This window comes from Hetaerina americana, unplaced genomic scaffold, assembly GCF_022747635.1.
Source record: "Hetaerina americana unplaced genomic scaffold, ioHetAmer1.1.p SCAF_105, whole genome shotgun sequence".
NCBI lineage: Eukaryota > Metazoa > Arthropoda > Insecta > Odonata > Calopterygidae > Hetaerina > Hetaerina americana.
This window is the reverse complement of record NW_027286126.1, coordinates 128,528-155,613: the sequence shown is the minus strand read 5'-3', so window position 1 is coordinate 155,613 and position 27,086 is coordinate 128,528. Positions and strand designations below refer to the sequence as shown.

Here is a 27,086-nt window from a genome sequence, read left to right as displayed (position 1 = left end):
CTTATACCTTGAAAATGCTTAATTTGTTGAAACTAACGACTTGTGGCAGAAGTAATTCCCTATTCCATCGTACTGTGCCAAATATTGCGAGAGCGCGAACTCTTGATGTGCAACCTAGGACTTTCGTTGGCTGGAGCAAATATCTCTCGAATGTTTTCAAAAACTGTTATCAAATAAACAATAAGCTGTCGTCCGAAAAGTCTTCCTCCACACCTACAAAGTCGTTTTCTGATGAACAGAGTCACAGAAGTGGCACAAACGACGTGGACATGCCCACAGATTTGGGAGGTGGGCAAGAACTCCAGGAGTATGAGCAGATTGCAAAGCGGTATTTCACTACCCCAGGGGCTGGTCACCAAGTAATTGTTCTACAGCCCTATGTGAAATGGGGTCCTAAAAAGAAAGCCAAAACCACTCCAGATTTGCAGTTGGCAGAAGCAGTTGCGTTAGTGCATTCACTGGAGAACTGGAAAGTAGTCTTTTCGGTAACTGACATTGTAATTTGCATAAAATGGTAGTCGATTGAATTTAATATTGGATGTAACCATGTCCATTGAAACACTTTTGGTGTAGTAATTTGGCATATATTGTCATGGAGTATACCCTACTACTTGTGGACCCTGATAAAATTGTTTTGTTTCAGCTGAAAGTTCCTCTTCATAGCTTGGACAAGAAAACGCTCTTTGGACATGGTTCTTTAGAGGTTTTACAGGAAAAAGTGAAGAGTAATGAATTAGCGACTGCAGTTTTCATCAGTGTTGATTTGCTGAAAGGCTATCAACAGAGGTAATGGTGTGATTATGTTTTCTCATTCGTGTGTTCATGAAAGTTCAGTGAAGCATATACATGGAAATGATTTCTTAATGATGATATTTCTATAAATATCCAGTTGGCTCATTTTTGTTTCGATGCATCTGATAAGTATCATGAAAAGAGCCCTCGTTTGTTATTTTCAATTCTGGATAAAAGGGAGACCAGAGCGATAGATGCTAAATGAAATTAAAAGAAAACTGTAGAGACTTTGAAAGTCAATGCAGGCTATAGAAAATGCATAAGCTGGTGTACTTCCCACTTATTAAGCTGGTACTCCATCCTATTTGCATGGTTCTCATTTGTTGGTAATCTTTATTTAATTCTGAGTTAGAGGCATTCTGGTATACATTAGTTGAAAAGAGGGCCACTGAATCTGGTCTGTAGTGTTCTCATATGTAAAAAGCATGATATCCCTATCATTTCCATATGCAAGCATAATTTAAATTTATTTTGTTACCCTGTGATTTAACTAACAGTAGTGAAGTAGAAATCAGTTGAAGATCATAATCATGTGTGTTCCTGCAGAGAAAAATTTGTTAATGATGTAGGATTGGAATTTCACTGTACGCGAAGAACGAGATGACCACGAGGTGGGAGGTAATGGTGTAGGTACAAGGAATGACTGTAGGGAGAAAGCAATTTAGTTCTATACGAGAGACCAACCAATCATCACCAACACTTGGTTTAGAAACCACATAAAGCATAGGTATACATGGAAAGTGTCAGGTGACTCAGAAAGGTATCAGTTAGTTAGATTATATCATGGTCAGGCACAGATTTAGGAACAGCATGATCAATTCGCAGGTTTCCCAGGAGTGGATACAGACTCAGATCACAATTAAGTAGTTATGGAGTGTAGCATCTAATTCAAAAAGATAAAGCATAGGAAGTGGGTTAAGAAGTGAAATAAAGAAGCATTGAATCGATTGACGAGGAATAAGTATCAGCAGGCTATAAAGAAAATCATGAGTGAGGGAAAGGAATTGAATACTATTGAGGAAAAATGGAATTATTAAAGCAAGGAATATAGAAAGCCGAAAAAGAAATTATGGGAACTGTTAATAGGAAAAGGGCATTTAAATCATGGATGAGGCGATTAGAGACATAGATGAGATAAGGAAACGGAAGACTGTAAATACAGAGGCAGAAGGAAGTACAAGGAGTTATATAATTATGAGAAACAAATTTGGACTTTTCCCCAAATTTACGAGTTAAATAATAGATTGAGACACCATGTAGAGCAAAAGAAGCTTGGTGGAAGGTCAGTGTGGGGATATGAAAAGTTTGCAGAAGAAGCGTGAAAATGGTGTGCTATGTACATGAAGGAACACTATTGGAAAGTAAGAAGGGAAAATCTGTGTTAACAGTTGGAGATAAGTCTGGTAAAATAATAGTTGAAACAGAAAAGGTCCAAGAGAGATGGAAGGAATACATAGAAGAAATATAAGGTAAGGAACTTAGGCCAGTAAGATTAGAAAAAGAATACGACATGGATTGAAATAGCTTAGGTCCAGCCATACTTGACGATGAGATAGAAAGGGCTTTAAGGGAAATCAAATAAGGCTGTGAGAGTAGGCAACATTCCTGGGAAAATACCTGAAGGTTAAGGAAAATGTGGGAGGAAGTCTTCATGGACTAATTCGTAGAATTAACGAGAAAGGAAGCTGGCCAGAAGACTTTGTGGGAACAGTGTTAGTTCCTATTCTAAAAAAAGGTAAAGGCTACTTCATGTGAGGGCTATAGAGCAATGAGTTTGATTTCCCATGAAACTAAAATTGTTCTCAGTATCATTAAGAAAGGATAGAGAGTAGGGCCAATGATTACTTAGGAGATGATCAGTTTGGGTTTTGGAAGGGGAGAGTGATGCCATTGCAGTAATGAGGTTTCTACTAGAGAGGAATACAGAAAAGATTCAAGATGTACGTGTCTGTTTTGTAGATTGTGAAAAGGTGCTTCATAAGAGTAAATAGAGTAGAATTAGTGAAAATATTGGATAAAATACAAGTAGAGTGGAGGAATAGGAGACGAATGCACAATCTGTACATGTCTCAGACAACTTGGGTACGAATGGCAGATGGAGATTCCGGATAGGCAGTGTTAGGAAGAGGGGTAAGGCAGCATCCATTATCACTGTGCTGTTGAACTTATATGTGGAGGAAATGATTAAAAAAGCACAGGGAGAACTGGAAGGGAATGAAAGTTGGCTGGGAATTCATAAAAACAAGTTTGCTGATGACCAAACTTTATTTTCTGTCAGCCAAGCATTGCTAAATGGATTAGAAATTCATTGCAATTGATACCGGATTAGAATAACTGTAAATAAAACAAAGGTAATGTGGTTTTCCAGAAAGAGGAAGCCTAAGCTAAACGTTAAAAAAGGAGGGCGAAAACTAGAGCAGGTGGAACAGTTTACATATCTCGAGTGTTTTGGACCAAAATGATCAAGGTAGTTGGTACCTAAGGAGAATAATTGCATTAGGCAGAGAAGCGTTCACAAGGAGGACGGAATTGATGATGGGATGTTGAGTAAGGATGTTAAGAATATGCTTGTTGAAACTTTGATAAGGAGCATAGTTATGTACAGGGCTGAACTATGGCATTAAAGGAGAATGATAGGCATAGATTGGAGGCTTTTGAAATGTGGGTATGGAGAAGGTGATGTGGACAGATAGGAAATCAATTAAGGAAGTGCTGGGTTTGGTGGAGGGGGGATTGTTATGAGATATCATAAGGAGACAGGAAAGATGGATGCAAAACATGAGCATATTGATTGGCAATGGAATGTTGAAGGCTGTGATAGAGGGGAGAATGTGAGGCAAAAGAGCAAGGGGCAGGAATAGGATAAGGGTATCGTAAGCGATGAAGGGAAAAAGGAAGTACACAGAGATGAGGGGCTTGTTGTAAAGGAGGATGTTGGGTTTTGTTTTGTTAGAAGAGTCAGGAGAAATATTCGGTAGCTGTGTCCAACCCAAACCTACCTTAACCAGTCGGTAACCTATAATTATAGTAGTAATGAAATAAAAACTGATGGGATGAATGTAACCTGTATTTTATTCCCTGGTGATGGCCCCCATCAAGCAATTATGAGTGCCTGAGAACCTGGAATTATCCCTGACAAGAAGTGTGTTCTCCTGTAAACAGTGACACATTTTGTGACTGATATTGTTTGGCTCATGTGCTGATCCATGTGTAGGATTAGTTCTTCATAAGTCACTGCATTGATAAAGAGGGAGAAATCGTTGTATGTCTGTTTGTGTGTATGTATTTCTCATGTTGGGATCCCTGGCGTGAGACAAAACTCTCCTTCAATCTCAGTATAAGGCCGGAGATGTAGGTTCCATTGAAGCATATTTTGTGTTTTGAATTTTTATGGCCTTGGTAATCACATTTTCTTTAGAGCTAACTATTTTTAAACTTTTATTCCTAGTGTCTTAGAAGAAATTTTTGGACTCCCTATATTTGATCGATACAGTGTTGTAATGCAAATATTTCGAGAGCGTGCTGTCACCAAAGAAGCTAAAATTCAAGTTGCAATGGCCGAAATTCCATACCTGTGGTGAGATGTATTATTTTGCTTTATATTTTCTAATAATACCACCTTGTCCTCTTTGAAGAGCCCCTACTACCAATTTTCAGCTTTTATTGAGCCCTTCAAGCATAAAGGACATTCGATTGGGGATTCATTGCTTTGTGCAGATGCACACACAAGAATTCATAACTTCTATTTCAGTGTATATGAAATGGCCATATGTAAAAATTTACCCTTAAAATGAATTTAGAAGAGGTAATCATATTTTATTAATCTGCATTATTGTGTTTGTGGAAAAATATTTAATTGATTTATAAAAAATGAATAATTTTTTTTGTTTTTCACCCTTTTTATGACTGGAATAGAGAATAATTCTATTTGCATATAAATTCGAAAAAACATTAAGAACATTAACACTCCTAAAGTGTGAATTTCACATGCTGTCGGGCTTAGTACTGGGTGAACTCTACCATCACCTACCAAGCCGATCTTCACTGGTTGATTACTGTTTATGGTTATGGTTTTATACTAGGTGTACAAGTAGTAATTGCAGATTTTTTTTCCAAAAAAATTAGAAGAACAATAAAAATAGCTTTATTCAAAGTATGATCCATTGCTAGTTAAACATTTTTCCCATCTTTCGTGCAATTTTTGGATACTAAATCAGAAAAATTCTTTCCCTTTTGCCGCAAACCATTCATTAGGTCATTTTTTCACAATTTCATAAGAACCAAATTGCTGCTCAGCAAGTACATGACATATAGATGTAAACAAATGGTAATTGGAAGGAGCCAAATCTGGTTTTTATGCTGCATGGGGCAGAACCTCCCAGCTGAGTGCTTCCTACCTGTCGTACACAGGTTTGTCCATATGTGATGGGAGTATTTTCATGAAGAAAAATCACCTTGTTATGCACTTTTGGTATTCTCGTCTTAAGTCTGGCGGTGAACGGTTCAAATTTAACAATTGGTGTTGGTAGCATTCAGTATTAACTGTTTTAACAGCTCATAATGGATCACATCCTTCTGGTCACACCAAGCACAGAGAATCGTCTTTCTGCCAAATCAATTATATCTTGCGGTTGATGTGAATGGTCTGCCTGGGTGTACCCATGATTTTTTTGCACTTGGGATGCTCAAATTAAATCTACTTTTCATCCTCAGTAAAGAGACAACGCAAAAAGACTTCCTTTTGTATCATGCGAGCAAAATTCCAAATGGGTTTTTGAGAGGCAGATGGAGAGGTGCTCCTCTATCTGCTTGTCATTCAACTCATATGGTACCCAACTGCCAGTCTTCTGAATCACTGCCATCTGTCATAGGTGATTAGAAATTGCTTGTTAACTAATGCTCATTTGCTCTGTGAATCATTTTTGAATTGCTTTGCGAATTTGTGAATGAATTGTTTGTGAATCATCTTTGTCCAACAATGCTCGCAATACCCAATCTACTTGCCTTTTTGGTGGTTTTCCATGTTCCTTGTCTGCAACATCTAGTCACCTCTTTTGAAATACCAAAACCATCATTCACATGCATTTTGAGATGGAGCATGTTCACCTGAAGCTTCTCGAAGTAATCAGTATGATTCTGCTCTATTTTCTTCAAATGAAAACAAAAATTAATGCTTTTTGCAAATGCTCTTTGTTTGGTATAAATGTCAACATTTTGAACACAGCAATACAAGACTATGGGAACACTTCTTCAATTTATCACCAATGCTCGTCTGACACTTGTTGATGGCACAACAATATGGCATAAGTGTCAAATCTTTATACCACAAACTGCATTGGTGCACCATCTACTATCTGAAATCTGTATTTCACACTTGCGTTCCTGGTAAAATGCACTTTTTCCAAAACAGTTCCCCAAAAATCACCCCGAAATCTTATATGCACTGGCTATATTTTGATAAATATAAAATAGTGCTCAACTTTAAATTTCATATCTTTTTTTTCTCTTTGGTCTTTTCATCTTTTGGTCTCTTATAGGTTATTAGCTTTAGTTATGCAATTACTAAGTGTTGGTCTGCATATAACTTGGCTCCTCCATAAACATATATATCCTGTACATTGTCATTGAGTTTTCTCATTATTATAATGTATTCAAGGCAATGCAATTAAATTTTTCTTTTCCACTCCCAGAATGTTTGTTTATCCATTTTTTGTTGAAAAATTGGTATGTTATATTAATTCTTTCTCAAAAACATGAGTGTATTAATTGTTCTCATGTTATGTTGTTTTCTCTCCATATTTAATGGAAGTGAACTTCATATTTATTATTATTGCTGTGCCTTCTTTTGGCATTATTTGTTGTTCCATTATGTAACATTGTATAGTTATTCATAACTCTCGTAGTAATATTTATAAATGGGGGACTGATATATAGGGTCAGTTGCACCATAAGGAATAGGTGATCTAAGGTCAGTCACTCAATAGGAGTTAGATGGGTATTAATGGGCCACTCAATCCACACCCACTAAGTGTCACATGCCAAGGGGAATGGAAAGAATCCTAGTAAAATGTGGAGCATCACCTTGATGCTGGTAAGATAGTTCCACTTTTATTTCTCTGCACCACCAAGATTTTTTTCTTTCCTCCAGTGCCCAGCTTGCTACCATTGAAGTTGGTTTTATGTTTCAGCTAAAAGAAAAGTTAATTGAAATAAAATTGTTTTATTGTCAGGTCAAAAATTCATTTAATGTATGAAGGGGAGCCATCTCGACAAGGTTATGGAGGCCCAGGGGAGTCCTACACAGAGATGAGGAGGCGAATTCTTGCCAACAGAGAGCATAAGTTAAAAACAGCATTAGAAAAATTGCGTAGCCAAAGAGAATTACTGAGAAACAAGAGACATAAGCATGAGTATCCAACTGTGGCAGTGGTGGGATATACCAATGCAGGTACCTAATTATTCATAAGTATTTGTTTGTTTGAAGGTGTGTTAGTCCAGTAGGTAGAGTGCTGGACCAGGGGGCTGGAATTCAATGCCAGGTGATGCTTTTGAGCATTCACTACTTCACCCAGCTGTGTGATTAGTGAAATTCACCCAAGTTTTGTGATTTTTTGGGTACCAGATCATTCTGGTAAACCACAGGCGACTCAGGTAAAGGATCTGGCCTGCCTACCCTCATATATGAATTCCATGCCCATTCCATGGCTTATTTTTGGGTGAGCTCTACCCTCAAGACCCGTGTAACCAGCCTTAAGTTGTTTAATATAATTTTTAATTTGTTCAATTTCAATCCAGCTCTTGGATGTTACATTTTTCATTGAATGGCAATTTTCACATTTTCTGTGTAAGGGAAGACATCACTCATCAAAGCTCTGACTGGTGAGGAAGCCCTCCAACCCAAAGATGTTTTGTTTGCCACTCTGGATGTCACGGTTCATGCTGGCATCCTTCCTTCTAAATTGAAAGTGCTCTATGTGGACACAGTTGGGTTTATTAGTGACATTCCTACAAATTTGATAGAATCCTTTAATGCCACGCTGGAGGATGCCCTTCTTGCTGTAAGTTATTATGATATCTTCGTGTAATAAGTTTTTTTGCTCTCCAAATATGCCCAGAATATTCATCCTCTCTCTGATGAAATGGGAAGCTTTGCGGTGGTTAATTTTTTTGCTCGGAGAGATATTGAGATGGCTGGAATCATGCTAACTATTTGTATGTAAAAGTCGTGGACATTTTGCTCATCATGAGGAGTGGTTACAAAGTGGTGAGATGGAAGGGAAATTGTGGGAAGAGGGTGCTGCAACATGGTTATTGGGGTCTGTCATAGGACACTTTGGAGAGATAAAGAGTGCAGTCAAGCAGAAAAAATTGTAATCAGGCATATTGACAAACTTGCATACAGAATTTCTGCACATTTTTTGGAATCTTCAAGCAAACCATTGAGCTGCTTTAAAATCTTCTATTGGTAACACTTGGAAACTTTATTTGCCAAAAGAAAATCTGGGCCATGAAATAATATGCTTGTTATTTTTATTGAATGATGTCTACATTTAACAGTAAAATTAACATTCTATAACTGCTGTATTAATTAAATTTCATTCTCTAAAACAGTTGCTCAGGTATATCAGCCTTTATAAAAAATTGTCTTTGTTTTTTACATATATACCTTAAAAAGACGAGAGGGAGCGGTTATGTGAATGGTTTTAGTAAGGAATTTGATTATGGCAGGCAGTACAATAACTGCTTTAGAAATATTGGAGGAATTTTTCTTAATCTTTTCTTCAATCGGTAATATTACGATCTGTATTGTATTGGCAGATAAAAACCTTACTCTTTTCTTGGGTTAAGTTATGAGAAAATTGTACTATTTTAGAATATGAAGACTTTTTAAATTATTAGTAAAATAGTATTACTGTATACTTCTAGTGACAAAAATGCGAACTACTTCAACTTTTAATCTCAGTCTGCCAGGGAGAGATTCGTGCAGTGAAATGAATACATTCTACAACTAGGAGAAATTTAAATAATTTTATTAATATATTTAATTTATGCATAATAAGAATACCTGAGAGACTTCATATTGCACATAGGGAATGAAAATGACTCTGACGCAAACATGTTGAAGCATTAAAAACGAAAGAACTGGTGACTGACAACAGATATCATTTGTGCTTCCTCACCACAAAAGATAAACCAGTTAGTGATTCCTGAATGATAAAAAGTAGTGAACCTTGCTTCATCAAATCAAAACTACATTGAATCAAAAATGATTTTATTTTCTTCAAAAAATGTTGCAGTATGGCTACTGTTTGCTCTTGTTGGATGGCGAGGGAGCGCAGATTCTCAATTGTTAAGTTTTCCTCAATGACCCTAAAATGTAAATATTATTCTCCTTGAAAATGGAAAGACAATGTGGAAAAGTATTATAGTCAATTGTGAAAATTCTCCTTTTCTGCTATTTTCATTCTCTCACATTGCACTTTTCTGGGGTCACTAGGAAATAGAAATAAAGGGTTTTACTGTATTACAAAACAGCTTCATTCAGACTTAATGTGAACTGAAAGAGAATAATTTAGTTTGGGTTCATTTTGCCTAAAAGATGTACTAATTTGAAACATTATTCTCTGCTTATCTTTCCTATACTTTTTCCTTTTCATTTACTTTCTGGAACTGGATCATTAATACTCAGAAATCCATCAGGTTTATATGCTGCATATTTATTTAAACTTTTTATTCCAGAAACCTGAATCATATTGTTAGGAAATATTTTCATTTCACTATGGAGGGGAACACTATTTAGGAACCAATGATTTAGGTTCCATGCCAAAATGGATCATTCATCACTAAAACCACCCAACTTAGCCTACTAATCTTACGCTGCCAAATAGTCAAATTTGACCACTTTGATTTTCCTTAATCTTTTATTTGGAATATTATGTTTATTCAATAATTATATATAGATTCTGAAATAATCCATTTTTATCAACTGTTAGTCATAAAAAAAAGCACAATTTAATGCATGACGTGTTCTTTGTATTGCTTCAGATATAGACTTAGTTTATATTTAATCTCTTTGAAATTGTTATATTGGAACCCCAAAGATAAGTTGCTAGATTTACAAATAGTTACAGGTAGGGTGTATAACTCTAGAACTAAAAGATAATATGTATTGCCATTATTATTTACTGAAGTTGTACAGGAAATAGTTTTTAAATTGGTATTTAAATTTCTTTGATAATCTATTGCTCAATTGTCATATAATTAGCTCAAATAATCGGGCATATCTCTTCACCTGTACATTTCTTGCAGGACACCTACATTTTGCACTTTAGTTTGCACCTATGTAGTAGATAAGGTAGGAATGGAAGTTGTATGGAGAAGAGGAAATGCCTCTTGAGGAAGAGTCGATAATCTGCCTATTGGTGGAAAATAATTACTGATTCTGGCCATAGAGAAATATTTTTATGAAGGATTTCAGCAGCCATTTACATCTCTCCAAAACTGAGTTTTAGCTATTGTTAACCAGATTCTGGATAATCAGTACTTTGCCATAACTGCAATTTTCAATATTACAAAATGAGGAACATTTTTCAAGAAGCCTCAAAAAACGCTCTTGAATGCCACAAAGGAAGCAAAGCTGCATAGAAAAACTCTTTTGATTAAATTGTGACCCAAAACGTTTCTGTAAATAAATATATTTATATATATATATATATATATACATATATATATATATATATATATATATATATATATATATATATATATATATATATCTGAAAAAGAATTGAATACTTGTATAGTGATTTCTGGGGAATTTAATCTCTCACTAGGCAGCACCTCACACAGGAAACACACTCACAGACAGGCAATCTACATTATTCATTCTTGTGCTTATTTGCAGAAAAATCAATTCCTGGCCAGGAACCATTGTAGTAATTCCACTCTTCACTAAAAGTGCTGGTTTGTCAGAGTTTGTATAGAACCCTTAAAATTATGACACTGATAAGTCGTGAACAATGATAGGTTAGTATTGAAATTAATCTCATGACGGACCAACGTATATGAGTCTCTCTAATGATCGCTAATGTCACAATATTTATCCAAAGTAGTTTATGGATAGAAACCAATATTTTCTTCATCAAACGTATTGCATAGTACTATATGTTTATGTATTTGGTATTACTGCATGTTCTCCAGTCTTTCAGCATCACTGAATAAAACATCTTTATGTTAATGACAGTGGAGTACTTAAACATGTAAACCCTAATAATTTCCCGTGAAATGTCTAATTTTAAGTATAGTATTGACTGATTATCAACCATTATACCTACTTTATCAGTCAAAATCCCTCTCCTATCAATGAAAATCAATCTTTATCTTTTTCATAGGATCTTGTACTCCATGTATGTGACATTAGCCATCCTGATGCCTTGGCACAATCAATGCAAGTGACAAAGACGCTTCAGTCTTTAAATATATCTGAGAAGCTAAAAAGCAACATATTGGTGATTGGGAATAAAGTGGACCTTGCTGGACCCAAGGATAAACATCAGATACTGGGTAGTCATGCCCTGTCAGTATCTTCTGTAACACATGCTGGTAACTATGATTGTGTAGTTTTTTTTTAATGTTCATTTTCTGACAGGGAGGTAGCCCAATGGATAGATCACTGCACTTTTTGACTTGTTTGTTTCCAGGTGGTCTTCAGTCTCATTTTCACCCTAACTTTTTGTTTGTTTGCATCCCAGATCTTCCTGAAAAATCATAGGCTACACCAAGAAAAGAACCCACTTATTAAATACTAGGAGCCCTGATATGTGAATTTCACATGCTGCGTTTAGCATTTAGTGATCTCTACCTTCATCTATCAATCATACTGTTCAGTTCTACTTTTACTATAAAGTTATACTTTATTTCTGAGGCACTGAATATTCAAGGAGTTTATCACAATTGAATTGACTTTTTTTAACTGTTGTCTTTTTGCTGTGCAAACCTTAAGAAACAAAGATAATCATTCACCGTTATGTTTTTTGGCCAAAAGGGAGGCTCTAAAATGGCATCCTTTAAGTCCTTATCAACTCTTATCTTAAAGGATACATGGTTCTTTTGTCACTTTTAACTGTTTAACCTCTGGACTTTATAGTATAGTTCAGTGTTGTTCTATTTTTGCTCTACATGGTTTTTTTATATCTTCAGCAGTAATATTGATGTGAAAATTCCACACATCCATTTGTATTTTCCATTAGACCCTTCTGATTGAGGAATCAGCAATTGCTGCTCCATCAATCTGAGAACTTCTCCTCTCCTGCTGTTGTGAACTTTGTGGAAGTTATCCTATTCAGTGGGGTTTTAATCACTTGGTCTAATGGCTAATCTATATTGCAGCCCCTCACTACATCAGCAAATTGTTATTTGCCGTTGAATGTGTGGCACTCAAACTCATCTTGGACGTCACAGACTGGTTTTGGGGAATAATATGATTTACCCGGATGATTTTCAATTCATCTACCTTTTCTGTTTTTCTTGCTTTGTTCTTGCAGTCCATTTTAGAATTTTTTTGTTGCACTAAACAAATCCTAGTCATTTTGTATGCACTCCGAGTCATTTGTATTTCCCTCTCAATGCTTAGATATTGTCTGATTTATTGAATTCTGAGCCTTTATCTTCTTCATACAATTCACTAACCTAGACTGCAATTCGTTGACACTATTTAGGACTACTTCCTGTCCTTTTTTGAATGTTTTGATTAGCTTGGATGGCGTGTTCAAGCAAGATTTGAAATAGAAGTATAGGCCAACACTAGAATTTATTGCGTTTATTACTGGTTTTGATAATCCCAGAGGAGTATTATGAAAAATAGATGTGCAAACCAAATCACATGTAATAGAAACCTGACTTTCTGTAATAATCTTGGGAATCAGGATGGTGGGTGGCTAACGTATATACTTCCTGCCCATAGGGCATGGGTTTGAATCCTGAAGATGGTAAATATTTTTCAGTGGTATCCTGATCTCTGCTTGAAGTGGTTTGTGGAGAGTACTTGGAGTGAGTACACCATCAGTTGAATGAGATGTTAAACTGCGGACTCCTTGATACCTTTCTAATGGGTCAAAGACAGCTAAGGTCATTTCGGACCCTAAGGGAATGATGGGAAAGGAGGAAGAGTAGAGAGAAACCTGGTTTCGGAATTTGACAATGCTAGGTTTCTCTCCACCCTTTTCCTTTCCCATCCATTCCCTATGGCCTAAATGACATCAGCTGTCAGTCACTTCTCCTAAAACTACTACTGTAATATTCTCGGGGCATATAGTGCTTATAATGATATCATCCTACATCTTTGATGCAAATCCAAGGCCAATGTAGACTGTTTAATACTGATTTCTCCAAAAAAATTACTTTTACTGAATTTGATCCTGTAACTTAATAGTGTCAAAATAACAAAGTTTCATATTTTATGGCAATTTTTTTAAGTTAAATGCCCTCATATGTGAGGTATTATCTGGATAAAATGAAAATAAAAATACTTACCTTTAACACACAGAAAAATGTTCATATAATGCATATTTGTTCCCTTATATATTATGCACCCTAATTTATAAAAACACAGGGAGAAAGCATTAATGCACTGAAAATTATGGTTACAAAATATAAAAACCTGGTTACCAATAGTAGTATTTTATGCTCTGCAGGCGTTGACATCTTGAAAGAAAGGATTGAGAAGTCACTTTTAAAAATCACTGGCCGCAAGAAAATCATATTCAGAGTTCCTATGGGTGGAAGTGAGGCCAGGTAAGGGATAAATAGAATTATATATGTTCTTCGTCTTAAGAGGATGGGTGATGATTTGAAACTTCTAAAATTCTGAAGTCTTCTTACTTTATGATTGTGGAGAGCTATATTATTAATATATTTTACCTTGTGGTATATACCGTCATTTTTAATTATATTCTCCTGTAAATGCAATGAAAATATTATTCTATTGTTTTGGTTACAGGCATAATATTTTGAAATGCATTAAAGGTACAACAGCAACTGTATTTTTTGTGTTATTTGTTCAATGCAATTTTAAATGTCTTTTTTTACTGAACCTTGTCAGGAACCCATAGACAAATGAATCATATGGATGGCCTTTTATAGAATAGGATATCTACGAGGGTCATCCGGAAAGTAGTACCCGTTCGTGAAATAAAGACACAAAAGTAAATATTAACAAACATAAAAAATTTGATTTGAAAGAGGATACTTTAAACTACTTCTCAACATAATCTCCAAGCAAATTAAGGCATTTGTCATAACGTGTGACAAGTTTCTGTATTCCTGCTGCATAGTCCTTCGCCGCCAGCTCATTGAGATACGCGAGGGACCCATCTTGCACAAATTTTTGCATAATGCAGATGGTGTTTAACAATTTCATGAACAATTGTTCGAGAAACATTGGGAAAATGCTCACAGATGTCATCAATTGTGACGCGCCGATCGTTCCTCACGAATTCGTCAACTGAGCTCACCAGTTGGTCTGTAATGACAGACGGTCTCCCCGAACGCTCATCGTCGTGTGTGTTCCCCCTCCCCATGTTGAAGTTGCGACACCACCGCCGAACAGACGACTCGTCCATTACATTGTCTCCATACACCTCCTTTAATTGGCGATGAATATCACATGGGCGAACGTTTCTTGCATTGAGGAATTTAATCACTGCCCTCACTTCACAACTGGCGGCGTTCTCAATTTTTTTAAACATTGTAAACAATCACAGAAACAACACAGGCAATGCTAGCGTCACGCAACTTGGCTCAGAGAAGGCAGACAAGCCACTGAAGCTATCTGACCTCGTCCAGCGGCTACTCGCGTCGTCAGCACTTCATGCGGCACGAACGGGTACTACTTTCCGGATGACCCTCGTAAATTAATAAACCTTTTGGAATGTCAATGGAAGAACCTAATTGTTTTACTTACTTTGCCTGTGAAAAGCATCACAATTATGTTTTAAAATCCTTATACAATGGTTTAGCTCTCACACCCCAGTATTGGCTCATTAATTGAAAGAATAATAACATATTGCTAGTTTTGTCAATGCTAAATGGTTGTATCCTTTTGGAAGTTATATTTGAAACTATGTGACTGTGAAACGTGCAGCTATCACAGAATGACTACCAAGTATTTCTAATTCTTTAAACACAACTCAGAGCCACCTTTGTATTCTTTTTTGTTAACTAAAATCAAAAGTTTTTTGTTGTTTATGGAATAAATGAATAGTAGCTAGATCGCAAACAAAGCTGAAAGCTTGTGCACCATTAGTTTAATGAAATCTGAATTGGTTTATTCATGACTCATCTTTGTTGTTTCATTGCAGAGAGATCATATGGTTAAAGGTCATGGCATAAATAATTCACCCTTGATGCCTTGAGGTACATTTTTCCTTGCAGGATAAAAGTACAGTAAACTCAGTTATCTGTGCTATTCTCTTCATGGTAACTCAAAATTTTAATAAAATTACAATAGTTAAGATAATTAAATTCTTGGAAACTTGGATATATTAAAAAAAACAAGTTTGAAAAACCTGAGTTGTCTTAAAAGTTTTTAATTTCACAAAATCAAAAGTTGTCAGTGGTATTTAATGTTTTAATTAAAACATTTTTGTACTATCTGTACTTTCCCATTATGGTTTCTCTTGCATTCATTAGCCCTGAAAAGTCCATATTCTCCCCTAAGGCAAGCAAATACATAGCTTTACTTTGTGAAAAATATCTCATTAAATATCTAGACTCCATTATTTAAATTGGTATCATATGATGAATGACTCTGTATCTGCAATGATTTGTCAATATTTGCCCTTCAGTAGTCATTTTTTTTCTTGGCTCCAAGATTGGTTTAGCTCGCTGAGGAGAAATATTCTGCTATTCACGTCATGATAACTATATAACTATAATTTTACACTTAAAAAACTAATGAAAAATTGAATAAAGTGTACGCTCCATTGCTAAGAAAGTGAGTTAATACCATGGAATGAAAAGGAAATCCCGCCAAACGGCGAATAAATACTCAATGAGTATTTATTCGCCGTTTGGCGGGATTTTGTGTTTGAATATGTATTTGGCCAATGTGGCTCATCTCTTTCTTCTGGCTATGAGTGCCATGAAACGCACTGTTCCTTTCCTTTATGATGCATGAATTCTAACCCACTGCCCTTCCTTCTTGTGTGTTGTCTATTTCTCCTTTGGTGGGTGAAACAGCCCCCTGGCGCCATCTCTTGGCGAAAGAATCATCGGCTTGGCAACATATTAGACCCACGGATCTCAGGGTAAATTACGTTTCCTCGATAGCTCAAGTGGTTAAGAGCATCCGCCCAGCAAGTGGAAAGATCCGGGGTTCGAGTCCCAGTCAAGGAAATATTTTTACTCTTGTGATCCGTTCGATTCCGCCTTCCCCACCTTTATTGTGTTCGTCCTTTATGTGTGTTCCTATCCCTTTTCCTTATATCTGTTTCTATATATAATATATATTTTATATATATATATATATATATATATATATATATATATATGATTTTGTTGACATAACACGGAAGTGTTGAATAATAAATTGGACAGCAACAAACAATATAGAAACACATAAAAAGATCACTCACACGTTATTTTGTGATCATTTCGACGGAATTTTCTGCTCCGTCTTCATTGGAAGATGTAGAAGTAATGACTGCTGGAATAGTAGAGGTGAGGGGTGCAAGAGAAAAGGAAGGGGGCCAGGGGAAGGGGAGAACGGAAGGCAGAGGAGGGATGAGAGGAATGGTTGGGAGAGAGGAGAGGCTAGAGGGGAGCAGAGATAGGGAAGGAGGGAGAGGCAGGAGGTGGAATTGACACAAAATCAGAAAAGAAAACAATCTGCTCACCGCAACTATTGCAACATCCGAGACCCAGGTTTCAACTTACATAATCGTGATCAAGACCCTGCAAGTCGAAACAATGGCCACGCACACCAAAACTCATGCGGAAAAGCAAAGTATTCAACTCTCCGGTATGCATCGTTTCAACAAAGTGACAATTCAGGCCATACGCGCATATATATATATATATGTTTACACAGATGTGCGGTATCTATACACGTTCAAGATAACTATGATGCCCTGGATGCACGGTATCTATACAAATTCATGACAGATACAAAGTTCTGGGTGCACATTATTGATGGGAAATTACAGTATTTTAAATGCCTGAATTATATAGTTGGGAAAGGCATTTTACGAGTAATATATATACATATATATGTGTGAAACTATGTAGAAATTATGGTATTCAAATTTATATTTCCTCCCTTTCACTACAAGAGAATGTGTCAAGTATATCATTGATACATTTTCATGAATAATATGTACCTTTTACATGCTAAAATAAATATGCACCGTATTTTTTATTTAAGAACGGTGATATTTTGCACTGAAACCTGTAAACAATAATTAACCTTTTGAGCGACTGGGTCAAATGATGAAATATCATATGGAAGGTGCCATTTAGTCTCAGCGAGCTCACTTCAACCTATTAGGGTGCAGCAACATTACATCCTTTTTTGAAAGCATTTTGCATTAGAAAAGAGGGAGTTATATTGCCGCACCCTTAATGATCCATTTCATTTGGATTATAGTTTTCTTTTATAGTCACAAAAGATCAGCTTCCCTGTGTTCATTAAGCAATGGGAGTTAAAGCAAAACCTTGAATTCAACTTTGGGAACATACAGTTCAGCCAGTCTACCAGGTTAGTCTGATTGGTATTGCACCCACCACCAAAAATCATGGGCTTGAGACCTCCTCTCTTGGGCGTGGATATTTGTAGACTATGATGGTTTGGCTTCCAGGAAATCTTGGTGGCAAGCTAACATGTGCTATTCAGGTTTATAGTGGGCATATAGGCCATCCACCACATAGTATCAACAGGGGAAAAAATTATGTAACTCAGCCGTGGACCCCATGTAATGAATATTAGTGGCCCAGGGAGGAGTAGTACTAGTGGTTAATAATATGTGTCTTATTTGAGGAGTATTAAAAATGTTTGGGACTCAATCAAGTCACACTCAGAGCCATTTCACATGCTGTGAAGGATGTGTGCCTTTGAGTCCCTCCATTAAGAGAACATAGTCATTCAGAATCAACCTGAAGGTTGGTCTGATCTTGGAGCTTACAGCACTACTCTCTGTATTAAACAAATCTTTGATTGCAAGTTGTGATGGTGAGTAATCCTTCAAACCAAAAACATTGTACCTTCAATTGGGTACTTCAAAATACACACTTCATAGCATATCAAATGGATATATTTTGAATTTGTATGCAATCGGTATGTTGTAAAATTCATGCATCCAGGATCGCGTGGTCTTTCTCTATCTGCCATTATCACCTATTCCATTCTGTTCTGAATCAAAAAAAATATGACTGCTTGAGGTTGACTGTGAGTGTCTGACGTTGCCATCCAAATATGAATCTGGTCCTGGGATGGAACCCTAGTGCCAACGGTTGAAAGTATTGCCCACGAGGCTGCCATGTCACTTATGGTGCATCATTAAACAGTTAAAAGAATTAGGTTGTTTGTAATTTGTCACTCTAGCAAAATAAGATATATCATTTAATTAATGAAAAAGATTTTGTGTTAAAGTTGTAATGAATTGATGTAAATGAACTGTCTCGGTATGCCTAAAAAATGAAATCATTACTGGGAGAAAATTGGTGTAAATAATTATATGCACAAATTACATTAGCAAAATGTTAAATTTTCTGAATTCATTTATCTTGTTAGTTCCATCAGTTGAGCAGCCTCTTTCATACAAGTTATTTACTGTATGCCCTTTGCTGCTAGACCAGTTATTTATTAAGTATGTGGTGTTTAATTGTTTCACAAAGCATTTACTGAATGAGTAAAAGTACCAGCAGTTGCCATTCAAGTGTGAGGTATACATTAATTCATTCTTATGCAAATACGTACAATCCAAAACATACTGATATTTATCATTTGTGCCAGTTAGGGGAAAAAATGCTGACACCAGCGAAATTGAAGGTTTCATGTCCCCACACCCTGAGTGAAGGAACTTCCATGTACCCCTTACCATCTTCATCTGCATCCTAAGTAAACTTTTCCAGCTGGCTCAAAGAGTTGCCGTCACTCCTTCATAATAGGGCTACAGTGACTAAAACTAGTCCTTAATTAGTGTCCCCATCTTAAGGAGATTTGTTAAGCAGATGCTGCTGTTAATAACCTGGATTCTGATAAAAATTGTAGCAATTCTGCACGTTAGTTTGCCATATTTTTCCTCACAGAAATGGCAAGAAAAATAAATATAATGGTAAAAATTTGGATAGTTGGTTTGTGGCATTTAGGGGTAGAGAATAGGATGCAATATATGGGGTGATGGTTTGTTATAGGATGTGTTATATGTACTTGATAATATGTATTGAATGTGATAACCCCAGTCATACCCTTCTGAAAATGCAGAAATTGTGAAAAACTATGTAAAAGTTCACAAATGATTCATTGAGTTTTCTGGAAAAATAATGTCTTGTCTTAATAAAGGAAAATTTAGACCACATTGAAAAGAGTGGTACTGACGAGGAGGATGTAGCAAGAAGTTTTTTTAAAGGGTGTTGGATGTTTTTTGCACTACACCTCTCAGTACTAGAATCAAGAACCTTAAAATAGTATCATGAATAGAATGTAATAGAAATACCGAGACGTTCAACTGGAAATGAGTCCTTACCGAAAGTAATTATGAATGTGGTCAGACAATTATACCATGCTAAGGGGTTGGAGTCATATTGGTTAGCTACTCTGTCTTTGAAACTCCACCTGGTTGTGTTCTCAGTATGGTGGCAGTTACAGTTTACATTGGAGGTCTTCAGTTGGCTTATATAGCATGAAAATTGAGGGTAGGAGAGTATCTGTGTTATTTTTCTTGAAACATTATTAGAAATTTTAGTAAATGCAAATGAAATAGCAGTGACAATATTGGCTCTCAAAAAGATCTCCAATACTACTCTATTTCATCCCGATGAATGGTGGTGTACATTACTTAGTTTACTCCATTGCTTTATTGCAATGAATAATTATCATTTGTTTTTTGCAGTTTTGAGCAATATGGCAAATTTCTTTAATTTTCAAATATGAAATGATATTTGTGACATTAGTTAGTTGTATTTAGAGTAGATAGAGAAATTTATTACTGCTTCACATGATTTGAAAAACCCAGGTGGCTCTGAGTGTTTTTACACATGCTAATGGTGGTTTATACAAAATTAAATTGATTATTGTTTTATTTGGTGATTTCAGTATGGTAATTTTCCCTCTGAGGTACAAAGAGTTTGGATCTTATGGCCTTAATAATAATTCCTTGAGAAACAATTCAATTTATTCTAATAACTAAATCAGTATTAGTATTATACTGTGGTTGATTGTACAACTTTAAAGATGTCATAATTGGTTTTGTTTTATTTTCAGTTGGTTGTACAAGGAAGCAGCAGTCACCAGGGTAGAAGCTTGTCCGGAGAATAATCAATATTCATTAATAACTGTGATAATAACTTCTGCCTGCCTTGAGAGGTTTAGGCATAAATTTATCCAAAAAAGTTAATTTTATTAATTCACAGTTTTTTCACCATAGTGCCTAGATTTGACTCTGGGTCATGTCAAGGCACCCACAAATTTTTTCAAAGTGTGTGATTTGTCAGGGAAGGAGATCTTCCCAGGAAACCATAGCCATCAAAGGGAAAGGAACTAGTCCCCCTGCCCTCATCTGTGAATTTCACATGCTCTTGGGCTTAGTGTCAAGTGCAATCCACCCTGCCTATCAAACCAACCTATAGGTTCATGGTTATGTTTGGCATATTTGTACTAACTGACCCATATTTGTAGTTTTTCTTGTTTGTAAATACAATTTGTGTGGGCTCTCTTGCATTTATTTTCTTTGATCATGGATTATCATTTGTACTCTTTCCGAACTGTTGCAAATTAGTGGGTACGTATGGCAATATGTAACAAAGAATGATGATATTTTTGCTCAATATAAATGGATGTTGAATGCTTTGGTTGTTTGGCGTATTAGTTGGTTGTTGTAGAATTAAATATCAAAATTTCATACAGAAATAGTATAGAAGTATGGAGTTTATTGCTTTGCATGTCTGGCATTTTGAAGCATTTTTCCCCTCTCATGTCTTAACCATTTAAATTTGGTAAAATGGAGAGGCAGGGTCATTGTAAAGGATATTAAAAATAAATCTTAATTCTCCAAATCATTTCGCCATACATGTCACATAATTAGTTGGCCCCATTTATAGTTAACTGTGTACCTAATATTCAGAGCAGCAATTCAAATTACACCCAATATATACATGTAATTTAAATACCATAGTAGGATCTCTTAATCCAGGAACCAGCTTGAAGGGTTAAAAAATAAGTATTAGCTTAATATTTTACACATATGATGCAAAAAGTAAGAAGTCAAAACTCTAGGTAGGGATAGCTTCTAAAAGTAAAAGTTTTTGTTATAAGGAAAAGCCTCTTACAATTTTTTTAATAACCAATCTCACACAATAAATCATTTATCATGGTATAACCCTCGAGGTATATGTGTAAAATCAGATTGTGGTACACTACCTGAAAGGCATGGATGGGAACCTCATTCAGGCACTTTATCATGGTCTCTAATGCTGTCCAGGATTCTAAAATGGTTGCCTTTCAAGTTCCTTTTTATTCTTGGGAGCAAAAAGGATTCCTTCGGTGCCACCTAAGAGTTGTGGGGCAGTGCTGTCACCTTATGGTTGGCCAGGTCATGAGGAAGGTGGTGTGGACCAGTAGGTTATGGTAGTGCAGCCGCCAGTTGGCAAAGGGGGATCAAGATGGTGCAGGGGCTAACGTACTGGCTTCCCGCCCGGGTTCAAATCCCGGCAGTGTTGAATATTTTTCAGAAGTATCTCGATCCCTACTTGAGGTGCTTTGTGGAGGGCACTTTGAGTGAGTACGCCATCCATCAGATGGGACGTTAAGCTGTGGACCCCTTGGTGCCTTTCGTTAAGAGTAAGCTAAGGCCGACGCCGGGTTTCTCTCCACCCTTCATCCTTTCCTGTCCATCCCCTTTGGTGCAAATGACCTCAGCTGTCGGTCGCCTCCCCTAAATACTACTACTACTTGTTGGCAAAGATCTCTATCCTGACATGTTCCACTTTTTCCCTCAGACTTTTGAGGACTTCCATGTTAAAATGAATGTTCACTGTCTGTCCCAAGGCACACATTATTTGTGGAGAATGCCTTTTGAGTTGAAAAAATGACAAGAAAAAGAAAACTTAAGGAGCAGACCCTGTATAAGTGCTAGTTGTCTTAAATCAGGCAGTAGTTCGTGTATTACCTTTATCATAATAATCCAAACTAAAACAATTTCGGTGGGATGCGAAATGTGAAAAATAGTGAGTCTAATATGAAGAGAAAACAGAGAGAATGGCCGTTAACATTGTAGTGTTGTTTCCTCCAAAGCAGTTGGGGAAAGGCCCTAATGGGGCATTTTTTCCAGAGCAAAATGTTAGTCGTTTTGAATGTAAACAACTTTGATGCACATAAATATTTGATTGGCCTGTAGACTATATGATTCATGCCTACAGAGTCCTCAAATATTGTTATGCTTAATTTAAGGGAATTCAGTTTTGCTTCTAATACATGTAGTATGCACCATGTTGTGGCAATCCTACTATTACTCTTGCTGTACTTGGCACAAAAACTGTCCAAAAGGGAAGGTAGAGAAAAATATTTCCCTTGTACTGTGCCTTGATACAATGCATATCTAAAGGCTTACATGAGATACTTGGTTGCATATGACAATATTAGAATTACAAAAATTCCTTGCATTTTAATGAATATATTATTATACTCATTTTCATCTTATCAAAACTTAGTGCTAATTAATTTTGACCTCATATTTTGATTATACAATATGAATCTGCAAAGGAGTGAATAATATTTGTACCTTAAAACCACATTTATGATTATGAAAATGTTGATTTTAGGGGTTTGGTTAATGATATGTGTTAAATTGAGCATGTTAATTCAAATGAATAGGGAATCTTTTGATAGAAAAAGTTTTGGGCTGTGTTGTATACTTCCCAGACGAGTGGGAAGGTGGAATAAGCTGTTATGGAATTCCAATCTGCCCATGGCTTCAAAAGAGAGAGTGACATGTGGGGTGCAGTCCCCAAAAGTATGTATGTTTAATTGGGTAGATCCTTTCATAATTTGGTAATATTTTTATATTTTAAAGATTATTTTTTTCTTAGTTTTTTCCTAATGATCTGAAGAGGATCCTCATAATCCTTAGGCCATTTTCAAGTAAGGTATTGACCAGGTAGTTAAGGTGCCATGCTTTCCACTCTATAAGTTTAAGATTAGTCTTTAAAGTTGACATCTAGGTATGGGTTTCTGTTAGCTTCTGCATATCCCATAGAATATGGGTCATTTTCCATCATGTACTCCAGCTGGGTAGTGTCATGGCATGAGATAAGGGAAGGGGGAAGTTGGTGTGGCTTGTACTTCTCAGGGTGGCCGGTGACACTGAGCCAAGTCCATCCCTTTGAACTTACACAACGTCCTTTGCAGAGTTCTCTTGACTTCTACCTAACCTTCTGAAGGAGTGGGAGCACATCCTCACTCTCTCCTTTCTATTGACTTCCCCCTCTACTTAGGACCTCATAGCCACTCCCAGTGCAGGAGGTGGGGTAAAGAGAAAGCCCTTTGGGTCAGGCCAGAAGAATCGCTGGCTGCTTCCTTCTCCTCTGGAAAGAGGTGTAAGGGCACAAGTGGGAATTGTCCTGATGAAAGAGATTTTTACTCTGCCGAATGAGGATTTTTTTCTTGATTTTTTAGTTCTATTGGTTCCAATACGACTCTAAATACTTTAAATGTGTCGTTTTTCCTTTTCCAAGAAATCTATGTCGACGATTCCGTGTGCAACCCAAAAACGGTGGTCAACACTCTGTCAGCCAATTTCATCGTATTCGCCTTCTTCAGAGCTGGATTGTTTTTAGAAACCCACTGCTCTGGAGTGTAGTATTGTATTCAAGTTCAGCCCAAAATTATGTATCGGCACTGAAACTCCTCGGGATTCCGACGGAAAAGTGCCAAACCAGTCGCCGAATCGGCCACGCGGTTGTGTTAATTCTGCTCGGTGAGCAAACGCGACACCAATCTTACCGAGATTTTTTTCGTGAAAAATTGAAATCACTGTGGCTTGTGGTATTCCTGTAGCCTCAGCTATTTCGCGAACAATTATTTGTCGATCACTCAAATCGTGAATTTTTTCAATCATTTCTGAAGAAATAACTTCCACTGAACGTCTCGAAAGATGTCCATCAGTTTTGGATTTACGATCACGTTTAAACTTATGTACTTCAATGTAAACAATCGCATAGCAGATGTGCCATGAACGTCATCCCACTCGGCGTTAATCTTCTCCGGTTTAAGGCCTTATGAATAGAAGTGTTAATTCACCGCACGTAACTCATTTAATTTTAATAGCAGTCGAGTGAGAGATGGGCTTACTAAAGGAAACCTTTTCGGATACTACTAAAATCCCTTGGATTTTCTAAGAAATTATTGACCTACGTATTTGAAGGAGAATGGGAAAGGAGATGTTACCCTGAACAGTGGAACATTAACTCCCAGGGATCAGAAAGGAACAAGTCTCCAGGGTACCTGGAAGAGATTTGCATTCGTGTATGTTGCGAAAAAAAATTAAACATTTGTTTTTGTACCATCTTTTTTAACTTCCCCTTTTCTTAAAGTTAGGGACGTGATGTTTTCATGAAAAAATCAACTTAGGGATTTCAATAGAAAGAAATGTTTTCGAGTCCTCTAAACACGATTTATCGTACCAACAAAATTGTAAATACTTCCTGAGCAGCAAAAGATATATTTGAGTTAAGAGTAGATTTCGGCTGAAATCCACCCTCTGAAAATGACAGTTTCGGCCTTTTTATTCAAATAGAGCAGGCAAACCGAGAATAAGTTTTTTACGGTAGCGCCAAACCAAAAAAGGTAAATAGAGCGGGAGATCTTTGAACTTTTTTTAACATACAAATTTCCGCGAAGCATTTTATTTTTAGCGTTAAAATACTAAATAATTGGGTTTTTAGGATGGGACAAACCATTAAAAGGATAAGAATTATATTGTTTTCGCCACGCATTGTGTAAAGGAAGGTTTTCAAGGCAGCGGAAATCGAAATTCGCGCTCATATTTTCTCCGAAACCTGCTTATTTTTTGGGAATGTTTTCCCGACATAAAACCCCCTGGCGAAATGAGCCTGGGATAAAATAGGACATGATGTTTTATGAAACTACCTATTAGAATTGCCACTGGGTCTGCGAAATAGCGAGCTAAAATCTTAATTCGCCCCCCTGTTTTTGTTGGAATTGACTTCAGTTTTGGACGAGCCATTTCCAACTTTTGTTCCTCGCTTAGCCTCTCCTAAGGAGTGAGCAATATTTGTTTGAAATCCCTCTCTCCCGTTTCCGCGCCCACAGTTTATTTGTACAACAGATAGATTTAAGATGTCATTTTTCCCGCGAACGATTGGGGAACAGAATAACGGTTCCGACCGCGCAAGGCGGCAAGTGTTTTGGGTCAAAAGTAATCTGGTGTCTAATCACCCCCTGCCAAACACCCTAGCGGTGGCTTGCAGGGTACTATGTAATGGAATAATTTCAGCAAACAATCCTCTGATAGCCAGTATTTCCTCTTAGAGGTATCCTGAAGTGGTGTGTGTAAATGGTTATTCAGATATCTTCTGACTTTAGTTGTCTGGAGGCGACAATAGCTTTCGAGTGAAGATGCCATCGGGTTGTCGGTAAAACTGTGATCCGCCTCCCGTCCAATCATTATACAGTCACCGTTTAAATCACTTTATTATTTGAACAAATATTTCTCTTCGCTTGGAAACCTTTAGGATTTCGATTGCGGTTATTTTGTAGGAAGGTTATGTTTTTTGAAGTCGTCATATACATTTCCGAGACACCGAGCATCCAAATTCTGAAAAAAACGAGCTCCCAGGAATCAGGAACTTTGGACATGTTTCTGAAACTTAAGGCAATAAATTTATAAACATTTAGATTGTCTTTTTTCTGCCCATTAAAATATAATATTTATGCTCTAATATTATTGAAGAGAATCTAATGACATTGGCTGAAGATGATGTACGCATTGAAATCGTTCCTACGCGATTATATTTTCCGATATTACTGAACCCAAGAAAGTCCGGCAATGTAGTTCTGAAATGAAAAACTCAATTACAGCATTATTTTAATAAGATACTGTAGATACCGGTGAAAATCTGGCGTTTTTTTGTTTCTAATTTTAATATGTGGATTCAAAGTAGATTTGTCAGGATTGAAGAAATAGAGAAAAGTGCAAAATGCGGTGCTTGGGAGACAAAGTTATGGTAATAGAAGAGGAGGGGCAAATTACGGGCATATTTTCACAAGAGAAAAAGCATAGCTTAGCATAATATAAAATCGAGGACATGGACAAACTATTAGGCACAGTAAGTTAGGAGTCCCATTGAAGGAAAAATTTAACGGAATATAAAAGGAAGGAGTCCCATGGAACGTTTTAGACAACATTTAGAAACGTTTTGGACAACATGAAAACTTGATTTACAGTGAAATAGATGGAAGTTGAATTAATCAATGTGTTTTGGCCGTTAAACTTTGGTTGGAATCGACGGAGAGTTTTTCATATATTTGCAAATAGGCCCCGCGTAGAATTTTTATGTTGAGGAAAATCTAATGGTATGGAAGTTTAGGGCATCTAATGATTGAACAGGTACCAGCATCCAGCAACGTGATGATATTCTTGAAAAGAGATATTAATGCAAATCTGTTAATGCTTTAATGACCTTCGTAAAGGACCAGAAAATCATTCCTTATGCACGGCTGGAACCTTTACTGCTTACAGAAAGAAAATATTTTTTTCCTTCCTAACTTAACTGAGCTGGACAAAAGCGCTTTTCATTTCCGAATGTTACTATTCATTGACATCTTCATTCGCATTTCGAGGTATTTTTGAATTGGGAAAAAAGGTAGATTAACCATTGGCTTTGCGTCTAATTGCCTTGCTAAAATGTAATCAATGAAAAATATGTTGCCATACAAATTGGAAGGAAATCGTATATGCTGGGTTCTCAAGTCATTGATGGATATTTACATGATTGAGGCTATTAAACGATGAAAGGACTTTGTCGTGAGGGTAGGCACTTTCTAATGTGGAGGAATACGGAAA

General features: G+C 36.5%; 1 protein-coding gene across 1 annotated transcript; it reads left to right on the top strand.

Moving 5' to 3' along the window:
• Positions 1-14: 14 nt before the first annotated feature.
• On the top strand, positions 15-21,003 carry LOC139700570 (putative GTP-binding protein 6). The gene is made up of 8 exons (XM_071599097.1): positions 15-485; positions 644-786; positions 4,241-4,369; positions 7,023-7,240; positions 7,642-7,850; positions 11,184-11,394; positions 13,485-13,584; positions 20,270-21,003. Exons 1-8 carry the CDS (start codon positions 15-17, stop codon positions 20,400-20,402), a joined length of 1,614 nt encoding a protein of 537 aa, XP_071455198.1. The 3' UTR covers positions 20,403-21,003.
• Positions 21,004-27,086: the final 6,083 nt, after the last annotated feature.